Raw genomic sequence first — 16203 nt, forward strand, 5'->3', positions numbered from 1 at the left:
ATGAGCTCAACTCTGAAACAGGACAAAGAACAGCTATATCACCCTGCAACTCACAACTAGTAACCCACTGAAGCTCAGCAGGAGTGAGCCTTGTCAGTACCTGGATGGGAGACCTCCTGGGAAAAACTAAGGTTGCTGCTGGAAGAGGTGTTAGTGGGGCCAGCAGGGGGTGCTCACCCTTTGGTCTGTGTGGGCCCTAAGGCCACACTATAGTGATGGGGACACTATACTATAAAAAGGTGCCATCCTATGGATGAGATGTAAAACTGTGTCCCTGACTCTCTGTGGCCATTAAAAATTCCAGGGTGTTTCTTGGAAAGAGTGTTAAACCCAGTGTCCTGGCCAAATTTCCCATTGGTCTTTACCAGTCATGGCCTCCTAATAATGCCCATCTATGAGTTGCCTTCATCATTCTGTTCTTCTTGCCATTAATAGCTGATGTGTGGTGAGCATACTGGTGTACTACAGCTTCCGTTGCATCATCCAGGTGCTGTACATTGGTGGTGATGGAGGGGAGTCCCAATTACCTACTGTATAAAGAGCTTTGAGTGGAGTGTCCAGAAAAGCCTTCATACAGTAAGTTTAAGCAATTTTATTATTATTATCAGGTTGAGGAGATATGACACTGCCTGAAAAGAAAAGACACACAACCTTTTGGCTGCGGAGCCAAAGAAGGCTCCAAGGCTGAACTGTTTTGTCTCTTTTCTTTTCCTTTCAGCACAGAAAAAACCTTTACCTGTTCATTTGTAGTCTACACATGCTGACACAGCTACTGTACTAATACTGTGCAATATTCCCCTTAAGACTGAGCAGTCTCAGGAAGCCAAGTGTGCCTGACCACAGTGTTAACAACAATAATTGGTACAAGGCCCAGCAAATGTAAGGAGGCCTCAACACTGCCACTCTACAGCTGCTCTACAGTTAATTGACCATTTGATATGAACATACTGGCAATACATAGGCTTCAACAATAACGCCTATTGTCAATTTTTTCTAGTCTTTGATTTTATTTACTTTAATATTTGTCTTTATCATGGATGTGTTCCAAGCAGACTGTGCTCATCCATACTCAACAGTTACAATGCTAGCTTTTTAATCAAATAAAGGAATCTGGCGTCAATTAACGCACAAGCTTTCGAGAAGGTTCATTTTTTTGCAGCCTGGAAATGGTTCATCTCTTGCCATTTCCCTTTAGCTTTGCTGAATGGGAAATCATTAGACAAATTGAATGTTAATTGCCTCCAGTGTTGTGATATATTACCGACGCCAGATACAAGACAGAAGTGTAAATCCTCTCCACAAAAGCCATGCCCCAAATTAACTGGTTTTGAGTTTCAAATAATGTGTGTTCTTACCATTTGCATAGCATCCCTCCTATATCATAAACCACAGGCCTACCTCATAATTTGGAAATCTGAAATGCAAAGGCAGAGTAGATGAACAGTTAACAAAAAGGTGACTACTGGAGTCCCTGATAGGAACCTCCATTAGCAAAATGTAGACTTCAGACACCAAGCTTTTTTCAATAGGTCAGTTGGATTCCTCTGGGTGACACGGGGAAGAAACCTTAGGAAAAAGGAGAAGTGTGGAAGCCTCTGTCAGTTTTTGATTGAACTCAGGGGAATCTGATTTAGACCTGTGGTTTATCTGAAACAAATACTGTACAGTACCTACTGCTAACAGTTTTTAATGCTAATATTACATATGAGTCCACAATGTAAAACAATAAAGCCCGAGCAAATGTGACAAAACAAACATTTATCACACTAATGTTTCCAAATCCTGAGAAACTCAGAGATTTTTGAGTTCTTGAATGTTGTTTATGACATACTTTACAGAAAGAGCTTATCGAACCTGTAGAGGTCCTAAAGTACAATATACTGCACCTAGAAAGACTTGTCTCAGCAAAAAAGATTGTGTGATGCTTTTTGTCATGGGTTTCCATCAGGTTCCACGTTTCACCCTTCACAAGATTAACCCGCAGTACCAGCTCAGGAGCAGAACGAGAAGAGCCAGTTTCAGATTCAAAACAAATGAAGTGCAGGTTGTGGGTGTGTATGAGGCGACCTTCAAAGTTCAGTGAACCAACCAGGGAAAAGATTTACTGTACAGTAGTTGTGAATATGCATGGTTGAAGGAGCTGAAGCTTACATTGCTGCACTCCACTAAACACACTGACTGGCTTCATCATGCCCTAGAATTCTTACTGCACATCTCGCTAACAGGATCATGAAGCCTACTAAAAAGGCAAACACTGTCACTTTGGAATTAACAACAATGCTATTTTCTTGTCCAATACAGCATGTATGGAAAACCTTCCAATTCACTTTAAATAACTTAATCTCTGTGTGTAAGTGATTTTAGATCACCAGAATGCAGTTTCCCCATTTCTGGCATAAAATGGCAAATAAAATGACCTTTCTGACATTTACTGGGTACTGTATATCAAGTCTTCTTAAAACACTTCACTTAACAATATGAGTGAATTGACAGGGTTGACTTTATTATTGGTCCAAGAGCATCTTTATTAAAAAGGTTTAATAACAGAACAAATGCTCATCCTAAAAGTAAAGGGCAGTAGATGTACCTGATGTAGTGCTGTGACACTGTAGACATACTGGTCCTACAGTATTTGCAACACACAACATATGTTTTGAGGCTCTATAGGGGTGACTTTAGACACTTTCTTCCCAATGAATGACATTGTGCTCCTTGGCACACACAAGAGTTTTGGACATCAGATTCTAGCATATTTATCACCATCAGGGGACAAAACCTCCACACTCTTAATTTATCAGAGTGTAGCCACAGCCAGGCTGGTTCCTTCATACAGGCACTACATACAGTATCTAAAAAAGAACATGTAAAGGTTTATTCCATGCTGAAAAGAGAAGAAAAGAAACAAGGTTTTCTTGCACCCGACACCCAAAGAAGGCTCCACAGATGAAATATTGTCTTTCTTTTCGTCTCTTTTCAGCATGGAATAAACCTTTACTTGTTCCTTTGAGGTCTACGCATGCTGATGTAGCTACCTACTTGAACTACTTATCTACACTGCAATTCAGTTGATTCCATGGATTCCAGTTATGTATTATATCTACTGTACATGTGTGCCTGTGTATGTACAGTAGAGTACATGTTAATGGTGAGGATCTCAGGTGATTTTATTAATTATTTCTGGAAACATTTTAAGCATATTTCTAAGTATGCTCCTGTTGTATCATTCATAGGGGCTAACTTTACCTTTTTGCTGATATCAAATTCTTGAAACACCTCAGATTCCCGTAACAGTATTGGAGTACTGTGACCAGCACCTTGAGCTACTCAAAAATGTGACCCTGATGAGCTTCACATCAATGGGCTCCTATAATCAAGAAAAGTCTGTTTTTCAGGGTTCTAATTTTAAACCTTTTACCATTTAAACATTTAAAGGGTGTAAAAGGTGGTTACTACATGTTTTCCTTAAATCATGAACTTATAGAGAAGACACATTTTCTATATGCAATAGTACCTGCCTTTGAGAACGGTAGTTTTAGCTTAGTTTCAATAGACAGGCAGAGGATTGTAAAGTGGATGAAGATTTAAATAACAAACGTGATGATTTTTCTTCTCAAGTACTGTAGCTACATTTTTCTTAAGAAATCAGTCGTTAGGATGCTTCCCAATTTAAGTTTCAGAAATTAGGAAATGGATAAAGGACAGTAAACTAGCAAGGACACTTTGCATACAATGACTAAGATAAGGTTTTGGAGGAAATAAAATATTTCTATTACAGTAATAAAAAAATGTTTTTTATGCTTAGATTAACTTCATTGCTGACTAAATGTAGACAATAAAGGAAACCATGAACAGGCACAAGAAAAAATGTGCTGACTATACAATAATCTCATTAAAGGTGAAAGTGGAATTTTAGCCTAAGTAACCTGATTCATGCAAAACCGTGGGTCAAAAAGGGGGTTTAAAGTGCTTTCTTTTGTTTCTGTTGCCAATGGTGACAATCTGTCAATTATATGGCCAGGTCTTCCACCCACAACTGACATTTATACTGATGCAAATGTGGATGTAGATCAGAGTCAGTGAGGTTGCCAGTGACATTAATAAAAGGCCTGTCTGCTGGAATATCTATAACATGCTTGCGTGGCAGCACTAGAGGGGAAGATGTCAGTACCACTAAGTGGTTTGACCTGTGTTGGTGACTTTGTTGTTATACTAGCAAAAAGCATTATGCCAGAGGTCAGAAGGTGAGTGTAGAGAGCAATTCTTATTTACAGATTGTCATCAACCCTTGGAAGTTGGTGTGGAGTCCCTTGAGGCTTAGGCCAAAATCTTGTCTTCCACTTTGATTTTTAAAGGTTAGATGTCCTGTTATTCCTTGTCACGGACTGGTACAAATGTAAATATAATTGCTTTCCACTTTTGATAATGGATGTATAGCAATATTTAAAATATTGATAATACAGTATTTACTAAAAAGTCAGTCTGCATTTTGTTCTTGAAAATTCCCTCCGCACCCTGAGCGCTGACTCACTCTCCCCTTCAGCAAATGTTCAAGCATTAAACTGGTTTTAAGCTGTTTCAGTAAGTCATGAGGCACTGCTTATATTAAACAGTCAAAAATGGACTGTCATTAGGCAAACTGTTTTTCTGCATTAGCCAAACAGTGCAATGATTTTTGGCGCTGAAACAGCCATAAAAGGATAGACACAAGGATAGACACTTTGAATTCTTCATAGTCTTGTTTATCCAGCTTTTAGCACAATAAAATGCACGTGCTAATAATTTAAAAGCCTTACGTTTTCAAACTAGCAATTTGAAGTTCGGTAGATAGTCAGTTGTGTTTTATACATCACCACATTGCTTCAATTCAAATTAATAAAAACAATGGAGCCAGTGTACAGCAGCCCAATGTAAAAATAAAACCTGAAATGCTGCTTTTGTAGATTATGGCGTTTAAAAAGGCATGGAAATCAAATGAAAAACTTGATTCCTAGCCACAGTACCAACCCCTCCTCCCCTCCACTTCCTGACTTATTTCCAGTAATGCCATGATCACTCATTCAGGAATTAAGAAAAATAAATGTTCTAATGTTGTAAACAGCTTTATCAGACTACAAATGGTTGCACACAAATTATGATTTTTGCAGACGATTATGAAATTTTTGAAGTTTTTGAGCTTTTAAATGCATAAATAGAGACCTCATCAGACTTACCCAAAATCTTCAGCTGTGCTACTGCACCATGAAGCCCAAAGAACATCCAGAGTGGACGGGAGTTATCCACGCAGACTTGCATACCAGCGTTTGTGCCGTTATGGCTAAGAATGACCTCGCCCTCTTGGTTAACCAAGAAGCCAAGAATGTCGCTATTATGGAGGGGGGTGGGTACTCTGCAGACAGCCCAGAATTCCTTGCGGTCTACCAGGGACTCGGGGTTGTAGGGCAGGTCGCTGGGCCGCAGGACACTAGGGTCGCAGGAGGTAACCCCATAGGACAGTGAGCCAGAACGAGCCATATTGGATTTGGCGATTTTGATGAAGATGGTCTCCCCTATGTGGAGCGGGCGATTGGTGAACACCAGAGTCCTCTCCTCGCGGGTGTGCTCAGAGCGCGCCACTGTTTGCTCGTCCAGGGTCTTTATGTGAGCTCCCCGCAGCTGGTGGAAGTGCAGGTCACTGTCCAGGTGAGAGGGCAGCAGGTGGGACTGCTGGGAGTTGAGAGAATTCTGTGGAATCGGGCATGCGGCCGAAGTCAGCTGCAGATGCTCCTCTTGAAGGTTGAGGTCACAGAGACTGACTGAGAGCCGGGCCTCATCTGCCTCTCTGCGCAGAGAAGACCTCCGCACAGCAGTGAAGGAGCGTGGGCGCAGGCAGTCTGGTGGCACAATCTCACTGTCTGCAAGAGGTGGAGAAAGAGAAAGGCATCAGGCCACAAGCAGACTGACAGAAGTGTGTGAGTGCTGGAATACTAGCTGATTGTGTTTCCAGTAGCAGTACTTAAATGTTTAATGACTACAGGTAACTAAAGCTAATTATTATTAGTTTAATGAAGACCCTCAAATAAAGAATCAAGGACAATGCCTGCAATAAAAACATACAATGCAAATTCAGAATGCAGATGCTAGATTACTCATGTGCTCATTTATCTGAACAATTTACACCAGTGTTCACATCTCTGCAAAGGATAGTTGTCAGTTTTGAATCCATTTTAAGGCAGCTACAGTAACGAATGAAGGCTTTAGTGGAAGGAGGCCTACTGTATATTTAAGTACTATTTCCTCAGTAAATTGAAAATCACTGTTTGAACACAGTTGGGTTGTCCTAAACTGTCTGAAAAACAGCTTGGGCTACACCATAGACGTCACTGGTGTTTGATGTCACTAATGGGAATGTTAAAAGGCATTGTTCTAAAATTTAACTATTTTGTTAACATTGTTCAAAATGTAACATGGAATTCTTTTAAAATATACCTTAATATAAATGGTCTGTAACTGTCATTTATGCCTCCTATCATTATATTTTTAATTCTGTACAGTACTGTGACATTTATACACTTTCAAAGGGGGAGTCAGTAAGAGGTTCTAAACATTGACCTACAGTGTACTGCATGGGCCAAGAATTCTGTGCTGTTAATCTGCTATTTATGTGAAAAAAGTCAGTATTTTTGCCAGGATTAAAAAGAATGACTGAAATTACGGATAAACTCAAAGTTTGATTCCACGTTTCCATTTAGTCAAACAAACGTGGTAACATCTGTGTACTTAGCCGGCTGTATTGGGTTCCCATTATGCAGGAATGTAGTTTAAAAACTCTAGCAGCATACAACAGGACTCAAAGCTCCACTCATACAGTATATATATACACCATATATATAAATAAACAGCTATATTTACCCAAGTGAAACTATGTACAGTCCTTGATTAGCTAGTGGACTATATGACTAGATGTATATGACAGCAGGGATGCATGCAGCGTAGCCAAGTGAAACACATTTGTTACCACTGTTTAAATATATTTCACTCCCGACCAAGAAAGGGATGGCCTTTCCACGAGATTGCAGTATCCCCTTTCCCTTTCCCATTTATAGCTTGCTAAAAAAAGCTCCTCGTAACTAAATTAGGTGATTAGGTGGACAGTGTGCTGGGGTTGTGAAGGCAATGCTGTCGCAGAAAGCAGACATGTACATGAAAAAAAACTAACAAACATTGTTGTGTTCTGACTTTTGCGCACCTAGAAGATCAGAGCCCCATATGGGTTAATTTTAACTCCATTGAGGTGCTAAAATTAACTTGACATCAGAGATCAGCGTTCAGCAGAAAGAAGTGTCAGGATTGCAGAGGGAGAGTGCAGCCTTCTTTCCAAGAGACAGATGCCCTGTTCTATTCTAGCAAGGCAATATCCTACAGAAGTCAGAGGTCAGCTATTTACATTGCATCACCTCTCGGATAAGGAGCAGCATTTATAAATGGAACTGAAACTGCTATAATTAGACTTATTTACTGTAATAATGGATTACTAACAACGGCACAGCAGTAAACTGTGTCTTAAAAATGGCTGGATGATCTTCCATACCATTGGACATTCCAATCCACTCCAGTCAAGGTTTTTTTTTTCAACCACATAATTAAGTAATAATTTAGTACTGCTGCATCGCAGCGCTGGGGCTCTGGGTTCAAATCTGGACCTGGGGTGATATCTGTGTGGAGTTTGTATTTTCTTACTATGTTCGCATGGGTTTGCTCCAGGTGCTCTAGCTTCCTCACATAGTCCAGAATCATACAAGTAGGTTAATTGACTTCTGGGAAAAACTGGCCCTGGTGTGAGTGTGTGCGCGTCTGTGTGTGCTCTGCGATGGACTAGCATCCTGTCCAGGGTGTATCCTGCCTTGTGCCTGGGACAGGGTCCGGCTCCACTATGACCCTGTATGGAACAAAGGGGTTAGAACATGGATAGATGTGGTGATCCAAATCCCAGAAAAAGCATGGGCTGGGATGTGCAGTAAAGAAGTAAGAGGTAATATTTAAGAAGTAAGACCATTTTTTATACATCATTCTGATGCACTCTATTGCATTGGATGTACTGGATCACACTGCATCCAGTACAAGTTTACAACAAAACATATGATTTCTCAAAACCTGTAGATTTTCACAATGCTAGATATGATTCCTTATTTTCAAAACTGCTGAGCATTTTTTTGTGTGCGGTTCTTGATTAGCTAAGCTACAGTACAGTACGTTTAAGTGCTCCTTTAGCTGTCTGTTTTTAAGGCATGCTTCTGGAATGGCATTCAACGATGTTACATATTACCATAAAACTCAGTCATATTCACAACAACTTTACGGTTGAGGGACCTTGTGTTTCTAAGACCCTGGTCACAAAAGGTTTGTTTCCACTTTAAGTAAACAAGTCAATACATTTGTAACTCATCCAAGTGGGCCACACATGCACCTTTAATCAACTGCTGATGGAAACAAAGCCTTCAGAGGGGAAGTGCTGTCAGGACAGGTCGATACTGGTCATGATGCTTCTTACATAAAGCTCTGGAAAATCTTAGGATCATCCTCATGGTGGTCACCAAGGAGATTCGTTTACAACAAACTTTACAGGCTGTTGGTATTCCACAATATAGCTATGCAGGGGGTGTTTGAATTGGCAGGCACTGGCTATATTTAACCATGTGTTTTGGAAACACATCTAAGCTTAATATCATTAACCTACCATAAGAATTATTAATGAACTATCCAGATCTGCATTACTGCTTATTTAGTCTGAAACACATAATACTGTAGTGGATGTCTGCACTATGTATCTAAATATAAATATATAGAGATATCTTATGCATTTCCACTGTAAGCAATATACAGGTACTGTATATTTGACGTCCCAGTCATCTCTGTAAGTTGTAAAAAGAGTTGTGGCTTTATACAGTACAGAAAATTATTTTTTTAAGATCTACTGCACCTCCAACTGTAGCTTATACACTGTAATCATGAAGTGTATTCGCACTTACAGTCCACTCAATGCAGCAGATATAGTAAATGTATCTCCCACTTTCACTGTAAAAGATGGATAGCCCTTTTTATTACTTTCATGCCCAACCTTACCAGGAAGTAAGACGTTTACTGTAGTTATTACATAACCAAACAAGTATTTTTGTAACAGATATCAACAGGGCATAATAAAAGTCACAAATCTGATAGCAGTTTGTAGAAAAGTCTTTCGTGTCTTACCTAGCTGTATTTTTCTGTATTTTTGTATGATGAATCAGACCCTACTAAGTGATCTGGAAACATGAGCTATCCAGCTCATGCTCATACGGTAACAGACTCCCTTTATCCCATGTTTCTGTGTTGTCCATGTAATGCGATCTGTACAAATGATAGTACTTACAGTACAGTATGTTGTTTAAATTAAATTGGTGCTAGCAGCCTGTCTGTAATTTGAGAGCATGTTTTGTATGGGAAACTTGCAGATGCTAGCTGGAAGGACCTTTACAAAGAGACCCAAACTATTTTTAGCATTTACTCCTCTCCCGTTTCATTTTCAGACCAATGCCTTCCACCACCAATGTCATGAATACTGCTGGATAAATACAAAGATCCTAAATCTTAAACAGAAATGAGCAACAACTTTATTTTGGTATTGTGGTAAGCTTTTTTTCTGTTGACCGTAGAGAATGACAGCCTAATGCGTTACTCTGCTCCCATTAAAATGACAGGCTGTCTCAGACAGGTACAGATTTACTCCATTGATGCTCTTCTAAACTTCTGTTTCGTCTGTTCTGGGACTAACTGATAAAGACCTAATCTAATTTAAATTCAACCCTGAAACTTTACAAAATGCAGGAACACACTCAAAAATACAGCAAAACATATGGGTCAACAGACCCCCATGCAACTTTAGTTCAATTAAAAACACTGTACAGCCTGGAGAGGGAATACAGCATCAACAAGCAGTTCTATACAATACGTTTTGAGCTACTGTGGTTTAGTGGGCTTGAGTCAACCAGAATATCCTCTGTTCTCTGGAATTAGTCAAATACTTGTGAGCTTGTAGTGATGTCAGTGAGAGCAGTCAGTGTCAATTCTGCTGTGGGTACTGTGCATGGCTGTGGATGTGCATGGCTCTGAAGGTTCTGACAGTGCATAATGTGACAGAAATCACGCATGATTCTCATCTCTTCTGATCGATTCTATAGATGTACATAGAGGAAAAGTTTTCAAAATTAAAACATCCATCCATCCATTTTCTAACTGCTTAATCCAATACAGGGCTGTGGGAGAGCCGGAGCCTCTCCCAGCAAGCAAAGGGAGCAAAGCAGGATACACCCTGGATGGGACACTAGTCCATCGTAGAAAATAAAACAAATAAATAAAAATACAAAAACATATAAGCTTCCCAGTTATACCTCCTGTATCTGCTGGACTTGATCAAATCAATGAGAATGTTTTTTAGTAGCAACGTAGATTCAAACAAAACATGGGCCATGTACCAACCATAAGCTCCAAAAACTACAATTCAAAAGGAGATTTCCACCTAAGATAGAAATAGCTTTTGTCCATCCAAACGCCACCACCCAGTGAAGTGTTTCTGAATTAGCTGATGCTTAGTGGGTGGAAGATGTTATTTAATCCAGAACAATATTTGGTAAGCTCATTATTAACACCAGTTCCCCTTTCAAAAGTGCTGCTTTGTTCTTAAAGATAAACATGGTTTGAGAAGCTTGGGAAAAAAATAAAGGCATCATATTCTGTGTTAGACAACTACCACACACTACCACAAGATAACATGAAAAAAACAACTAAAGCATGTACACTAAAATGACCATGTACTGATGCTTATTAAACCTGAACTTTTCCTTTTTTATCAGGTTTCCCAGGGATAATGACTGGAATTCTCATGGTACAGGAATCTGGGCTGAAGTGAGCAAATCACATTCCCATGGTGAGTTAATTTACTTTTCCTTGAAAAACATTCTCATCATTTACAAGCTTAAGCAGCATAAAATTATTTTTCTCTGGAGAGCTCATAGAAGCCAGGAGAATGTATGGTTTGCAAATGAAACAGTAATTTTACCTCTTGAAAACGGACAAATATTTTAAGGAAGAACACTCTTGAGACAACATAATTCTTTTTTTTATACATTGATTTTTATGGAAACGTTATGTATTACCTTATGTTTTGTTGTTACTGGTCTACTTACTGGTAATTTGCTTTCTTAGCAAAATGTTCTTCCCAAAAGATTTTATGTGTTTAAGCAGCATTTTGCGTATGTGTATGTACATGTACTGTACATTTCTCAGTTATATAAAAATATAAGAACAACACTTTTTCATTTGTTTCATGAAAATAGTATGTCACTGTAGAAAATTAAATTGAAAATATTTATAACACACTGGACACTCTTCTTCTTCCGCAACGGATTTTGGAATTATTTCCAAGCAAAGGAGAATGATAAATGTTGTTAACATTGTGCATTTATTGTTATTTTCCTGATTTCAGATAGCCGGGGAAAAAAAGAGAGAAAATTGAGTTCGCGATCAGAGCCAGCTCTGAGCACTCTCCTGGGACAGGTCAGTTCTAAACGGTCAAAATACTCAGTTATGTTTGAAAAAGATCAATAAAGGTTTCACTAGCTGAAAGAACTAATCTAAACTGACCCCATGGGAAGGAACTGAGAGTATGCTGCAAGACCATGTCATTTGTGGCTGAAGAGATGATCCCTCGAATATTTGTCATCTTTCTCTCTTTAATCAGATCACATGCTCACATGTTTAAGCAAGACTGACACCTGGTAAATCATGTTCCTAACTGCTGAAACTGGGAAAATGGCCTGCTTAATACATTAATGATCCAAAGAAAGAGAATGTGTACTGTATGTCTAAATATTATACAGTACATACTGTACTATGACTTAAGTATTGCATACTGCTGGCATGATCACTTGCTGGACTTATTGTTCCAATGGTTCTACATCCTGTAATTGAGGAATGCTATGCGGGGAAACATTTTTGGAGAGAGATGTCTTGCATGATGTTTTAATTTGTTCCGTTACTATTTCCTGGTTAATTGAATTCTTCATTTTTTTTGCACTCATACTTTATACTTTTCCCAGATATGCAACGACATTTTCACAATCCTTATGAGCAATAGGTGTAATGCATTCAACTTTTTTATTTACAGAATGAAATCCAATTAAAGATTTTAAAATCTCTAGAAAAGATCAGAAAAACACACGGGTGTGTTTTGGGTGTCTGTTTGACTATACCTTTATTTACAAGTTGAGGACAAGATGAACGTTACGGAGGAAATCATGGAGAGAACCTTAGTTATCATAGCTGAAAAGTGTGCATGAAAGATGGCTGTCAAACTGCGATTACTAAGTACCAATTGAAATAGAGCTTCAAGGAATAAAAATTCAGCATGCTCAAGGTGTAATCTTCTGAATTTGCAACTACAAGCTGTATTCAAATATTTATTTTTTTAGTGAGGACATGAAAGTGGGTGTAAAGGTTCTCTGCTCATTATTTAGTATGGCACAACTCATTTCTTTAATACTTTCATTGTGATATTACTCACAAGAAAGTTTTTAAGGCAGACCCCACTCTTTACTGGACATTATAAGGCTTACAGTACTTTTAAGTATTTGTCATTTTAATTTATAAATTCAAAACAAGCCAAGCTCACATGCAAGTGTTCTATACCAAATGCTTTTGAAAACAAAGAATAAAGGTGTTCAATAGATCTACAGTATGTGGATGGGATATTTGGAGTTTCACACATCTATTGTCATTAAAATATCATGTCCACTTTTCAAATGAGCAAACGCTTAAAAGAATCAGCCCTGACTCTTCATTACATCTAAACCAGCAATATAATTTAGATCAAATTTCTCTTAGAGAAGATCTCAGCTCAGTGCTAAGCAGTCGTCGTTTCTTCTTGGCTACTTGGTACATTCGACGATTTATTTCACACGTGAAAAAAGGACAGAAAGCAAAAGTATTTGGAGCAGACACCCTTGTAGACATTATACAGTAATTGTCAAAATGATCTGAAATATGTTTTCACTGGAACAGTATTAGGCACTAACTACTTAATTTCTGAATAAAATCCATATGGTTATGACAACTGATAATATTTTTAGTTTTTTTTCTAGATTTATGGACAAATAATGACCATTGCTTTGGTTTGTCTGGTTTATTTCACATTTTTAACTGGGTTTGGCTGGCTTTGACAGCTTTAGGTCAGTGTCGGGTCACCTCTACACAAGGTCAACCCTCATGAGAAAGGGGGATTTATGATAAGTCTCCCTAGCTTTCAAGGCTCAGCACAATCTAGTCTATGCTTGACTGGGCACAGAGTTCATTTCTGGGGAGAATCCATGCCTATGAGCTTTGCAGGTGTGGCTGCACTGCACCATGCAATTTGTGGAAAAGCATGGGAGCAGGTAAGAAATGGAACCTATCAGACTTGTCAGGTGTGGTGTTGTATCTGCTGGCTCTTTGCCAGTCAACCTTGTTAGTGTAAGCTTTTACTAGGAAGACTGCAAGACAGAGAGTCAGCAAATGTTCAGAATTCAGCCAAGCATCCTCTACAGTATGACAAGTCATTGTGGTCAGTCAGGAAAAGTCTCTCTCTTAAAAAACTGTATGTGTTGTAAAAATTCAGCTAGGAACAGAGCACTTTTTTGACACTGCAGAATCACGAACCTGGTGCAGGTAAAGGGATGTTAAAACAATGCAAGCCTTACAACAGTTTATCAGTCTCCAAACTAGCCCTAAAGTAACTGCACTATTTGTATATATACTAGTCCATTAATCTTCTTTTTACTGAGGTAGATTTCAAGTTAACTACTTCATTGCAAATTGCCAAAAAAAGGCGACAGTAAGAAAACAGTAGATACATTTATTATTCACATTTATAAGAATTAAATAGAATAACTTTTACTGTCAACATTTTTTTCTATTATTACTCAAAGAGACCTTGCAGGGCATTTTCAAATGAAATAAAAAAAAAAGCTAAGGCTAAACACTTTTGGACAACATGATTTTTCTGGATTTCTTTCTGAATTAGCTGACCTGCTGAGTTCAACTTGCTCAAATGAATTCCAGTGCTTCTTTTGTTTTGGAGTCACAGGGAGGAAAAAACAAGTTAAGGTGCCACAGAAAAAATTACATAAGCAGAAACCAAAAGCGTCTGCGTAAGTAAACAAATCAATTTTCTGAAGACCCCACACAGGTCCAATGAGATACATACTCTAGCTCTGTGTTGGTAACATTGGCTGATTGATAAAGTGCTTGTCTGGTTTACTTTACAGGATTTCAAGATTACTAATGATTTCCAATGAAAACATAATGTTAATCATCTGTCAACGTTCATCAACAATCATCTGTTCTATTTGAAGTCTTTGAAGCCTTCCCAATGCACAACATCCTTTTGCCTAAAAAAAGAAGACCTAAAAAAGCCCGACATTTCAGCTAAATGCTTCCTACTTTATATTGATTTCTAGCATAATAGCTCATAGCATAAAGAAAATAAACTTAAACTGTATCACTGTTTACACATGTTTTTAGAAAAATAAAGAATACAGCATTTGGATGTTGAGTAAATGTTTCACCAACATTTTGACTCATCATAACACACTCAAATGACTTTGATCAAGGAATAAACATTAATCGCCTCATTAGTGAGAGATTGGGCACAGGTGATGTGGTAATTTAACCTGTTTAATGTCAATTGTGGTATAAATCAAGAAAGATAAGCCCGGCAAGAAACCAATGTGATCAAGAGAATAATGCCTTCATGCCATTGGTACAGTATATTGGATAGTGGACCTAGTGCACTGTCAGTTGCCACTGTGTGGTCACAGCCAGCAATTTCTAGCATGGCAAGGTTACAGCCAGTGACAGCCTGTCAAATTAATATGCACTAATCTGGGACATGGAGTCATCACACCTATACAAGATCAATAGTCTGGTCACCTTTTAAGTCATTGTGTTTTAAAGCAGTTGGAAAAAATATTTTTATCATATATTCAGGTGATCAGATGGCTATTCATTACTTACTTCATTACTTACTTGAACCAATAAAGTAAACTGATCAAATGTTATGTGTTCTTTGCAAATTGCAGATTTAAGGGAACCCTACATGACCTATAATCCCGCTAGATTGTGGTTCTCCACAAGTCACCCATGGTCTTGTCACTACAGAACTCCACTTGTAGTGGTTAATGATAACTTGATTACATGGCATTACATTGATCAGGTCCAAAGACCTCACTTGCTGCCCTCTCTGTGGCCTCCACCTGACATTCCAATGTGCCAGACTTGAGCCCCATTGAACATTTGTAGCCACACTCTACTAGCTTGTGACTTTCTCGGTACTGCCCCTGTTGATCAGCCCTGCTGATGACAAATGTTAATCAGAAAAATAAATTCACCTGTGTAGTGTCTCTTTAATAAAATATCAGTGCATCTACTACAAAAATGTTTGTAATTTCCCTTAAGAAAATTGAGTATTTTTTGCGTCTACAAATAATAAATTCCTTTGTAAGTACTTTACATGTATACATAAACTTATTACCCATGTATTTTATTTTTGCTTTAAGGTTTCACTTAATTCTTTTTTCCACACACAGATATCAGAGCCCACTAGTCTTCATAATGTACTTGCTAGCAAAGCTGTACAGTATATTAAAATCAAATGAATCTACTCTGAGCCCTCACCAAGCGTTGGTGTTATTACTCATTAAAATTTTGCACTGCTGTTTCACTTACAAAAACACCTGTAGTTACAGACTCACTATTATGACATTTAAAGGATTACATGCAGTGCGAGTATGACTGCAGGTGTTTGTTAGCCATTTCTGTCTTGATACAATCCTGAAAGGTTCACTGAAACTATTTTCCCTTTGATTTCCTCTTAGTTTGGAATTATTAAAGCTGAGTATGTAAACCCCACCTCACACTTTCTCTTATTCCATAAGAAAGTACTTTATCGAGGATGAGGACCAAAAAAAGCCAAATCATTCAATATCTATAGGCAATCTGAAAATAATAAAATAATGTGAAAACGAAATGTGAATAACAACATATAGACTAGACATTACAATATACTGAAAACAGAATAAGGTTAAAGTCTGGAGCCACTTGTCTGTAGCAGGGATATTCCCGATTATAGATGCCACATTTTTTCTGATGAAGTGTGGC

General features: G+C 38.3%; 1 protein-coding gene across 1 annotated transcript in view; it reads right to left on the reverse strand.

Annotated features, from left to right (window-relative positions):
- neurl1aa (neuralized E3 ubiquitin protein ligase 1Aa) overlaps positions 1-16203 on the reverse strand; it is a 61978-nt gene that overhangs the window by 14638 nt on the left and 31137 nt on the right. Inside the window, exon 4 of the mRNA XM_088917587.1 lies at positions 5211-5891. Within this exon, the coding sequence (XP_088773713.1) occupies positions 5211-5891 (681 nt within the window). The remainder of the gene's footprint in view (positions 1-5210; positions 5892-16203) is intronic.

The sequence above is a fragment of the Atractosteus spatula genome, chromosome 5 (assembly GCF_055471065.1).
Source record: "Atractosteus spatula isolate fAtrSpa1 chromosome 5, fAtrSpa1.hap1, whole genome shotgun sequence".
Lineage (NCBI taxonomy): Eukaryota > Metazoa > Chordata > Actinopteri > Semionotiformes > Lepisosteidae > Atractosteus > Atractosteus spatula.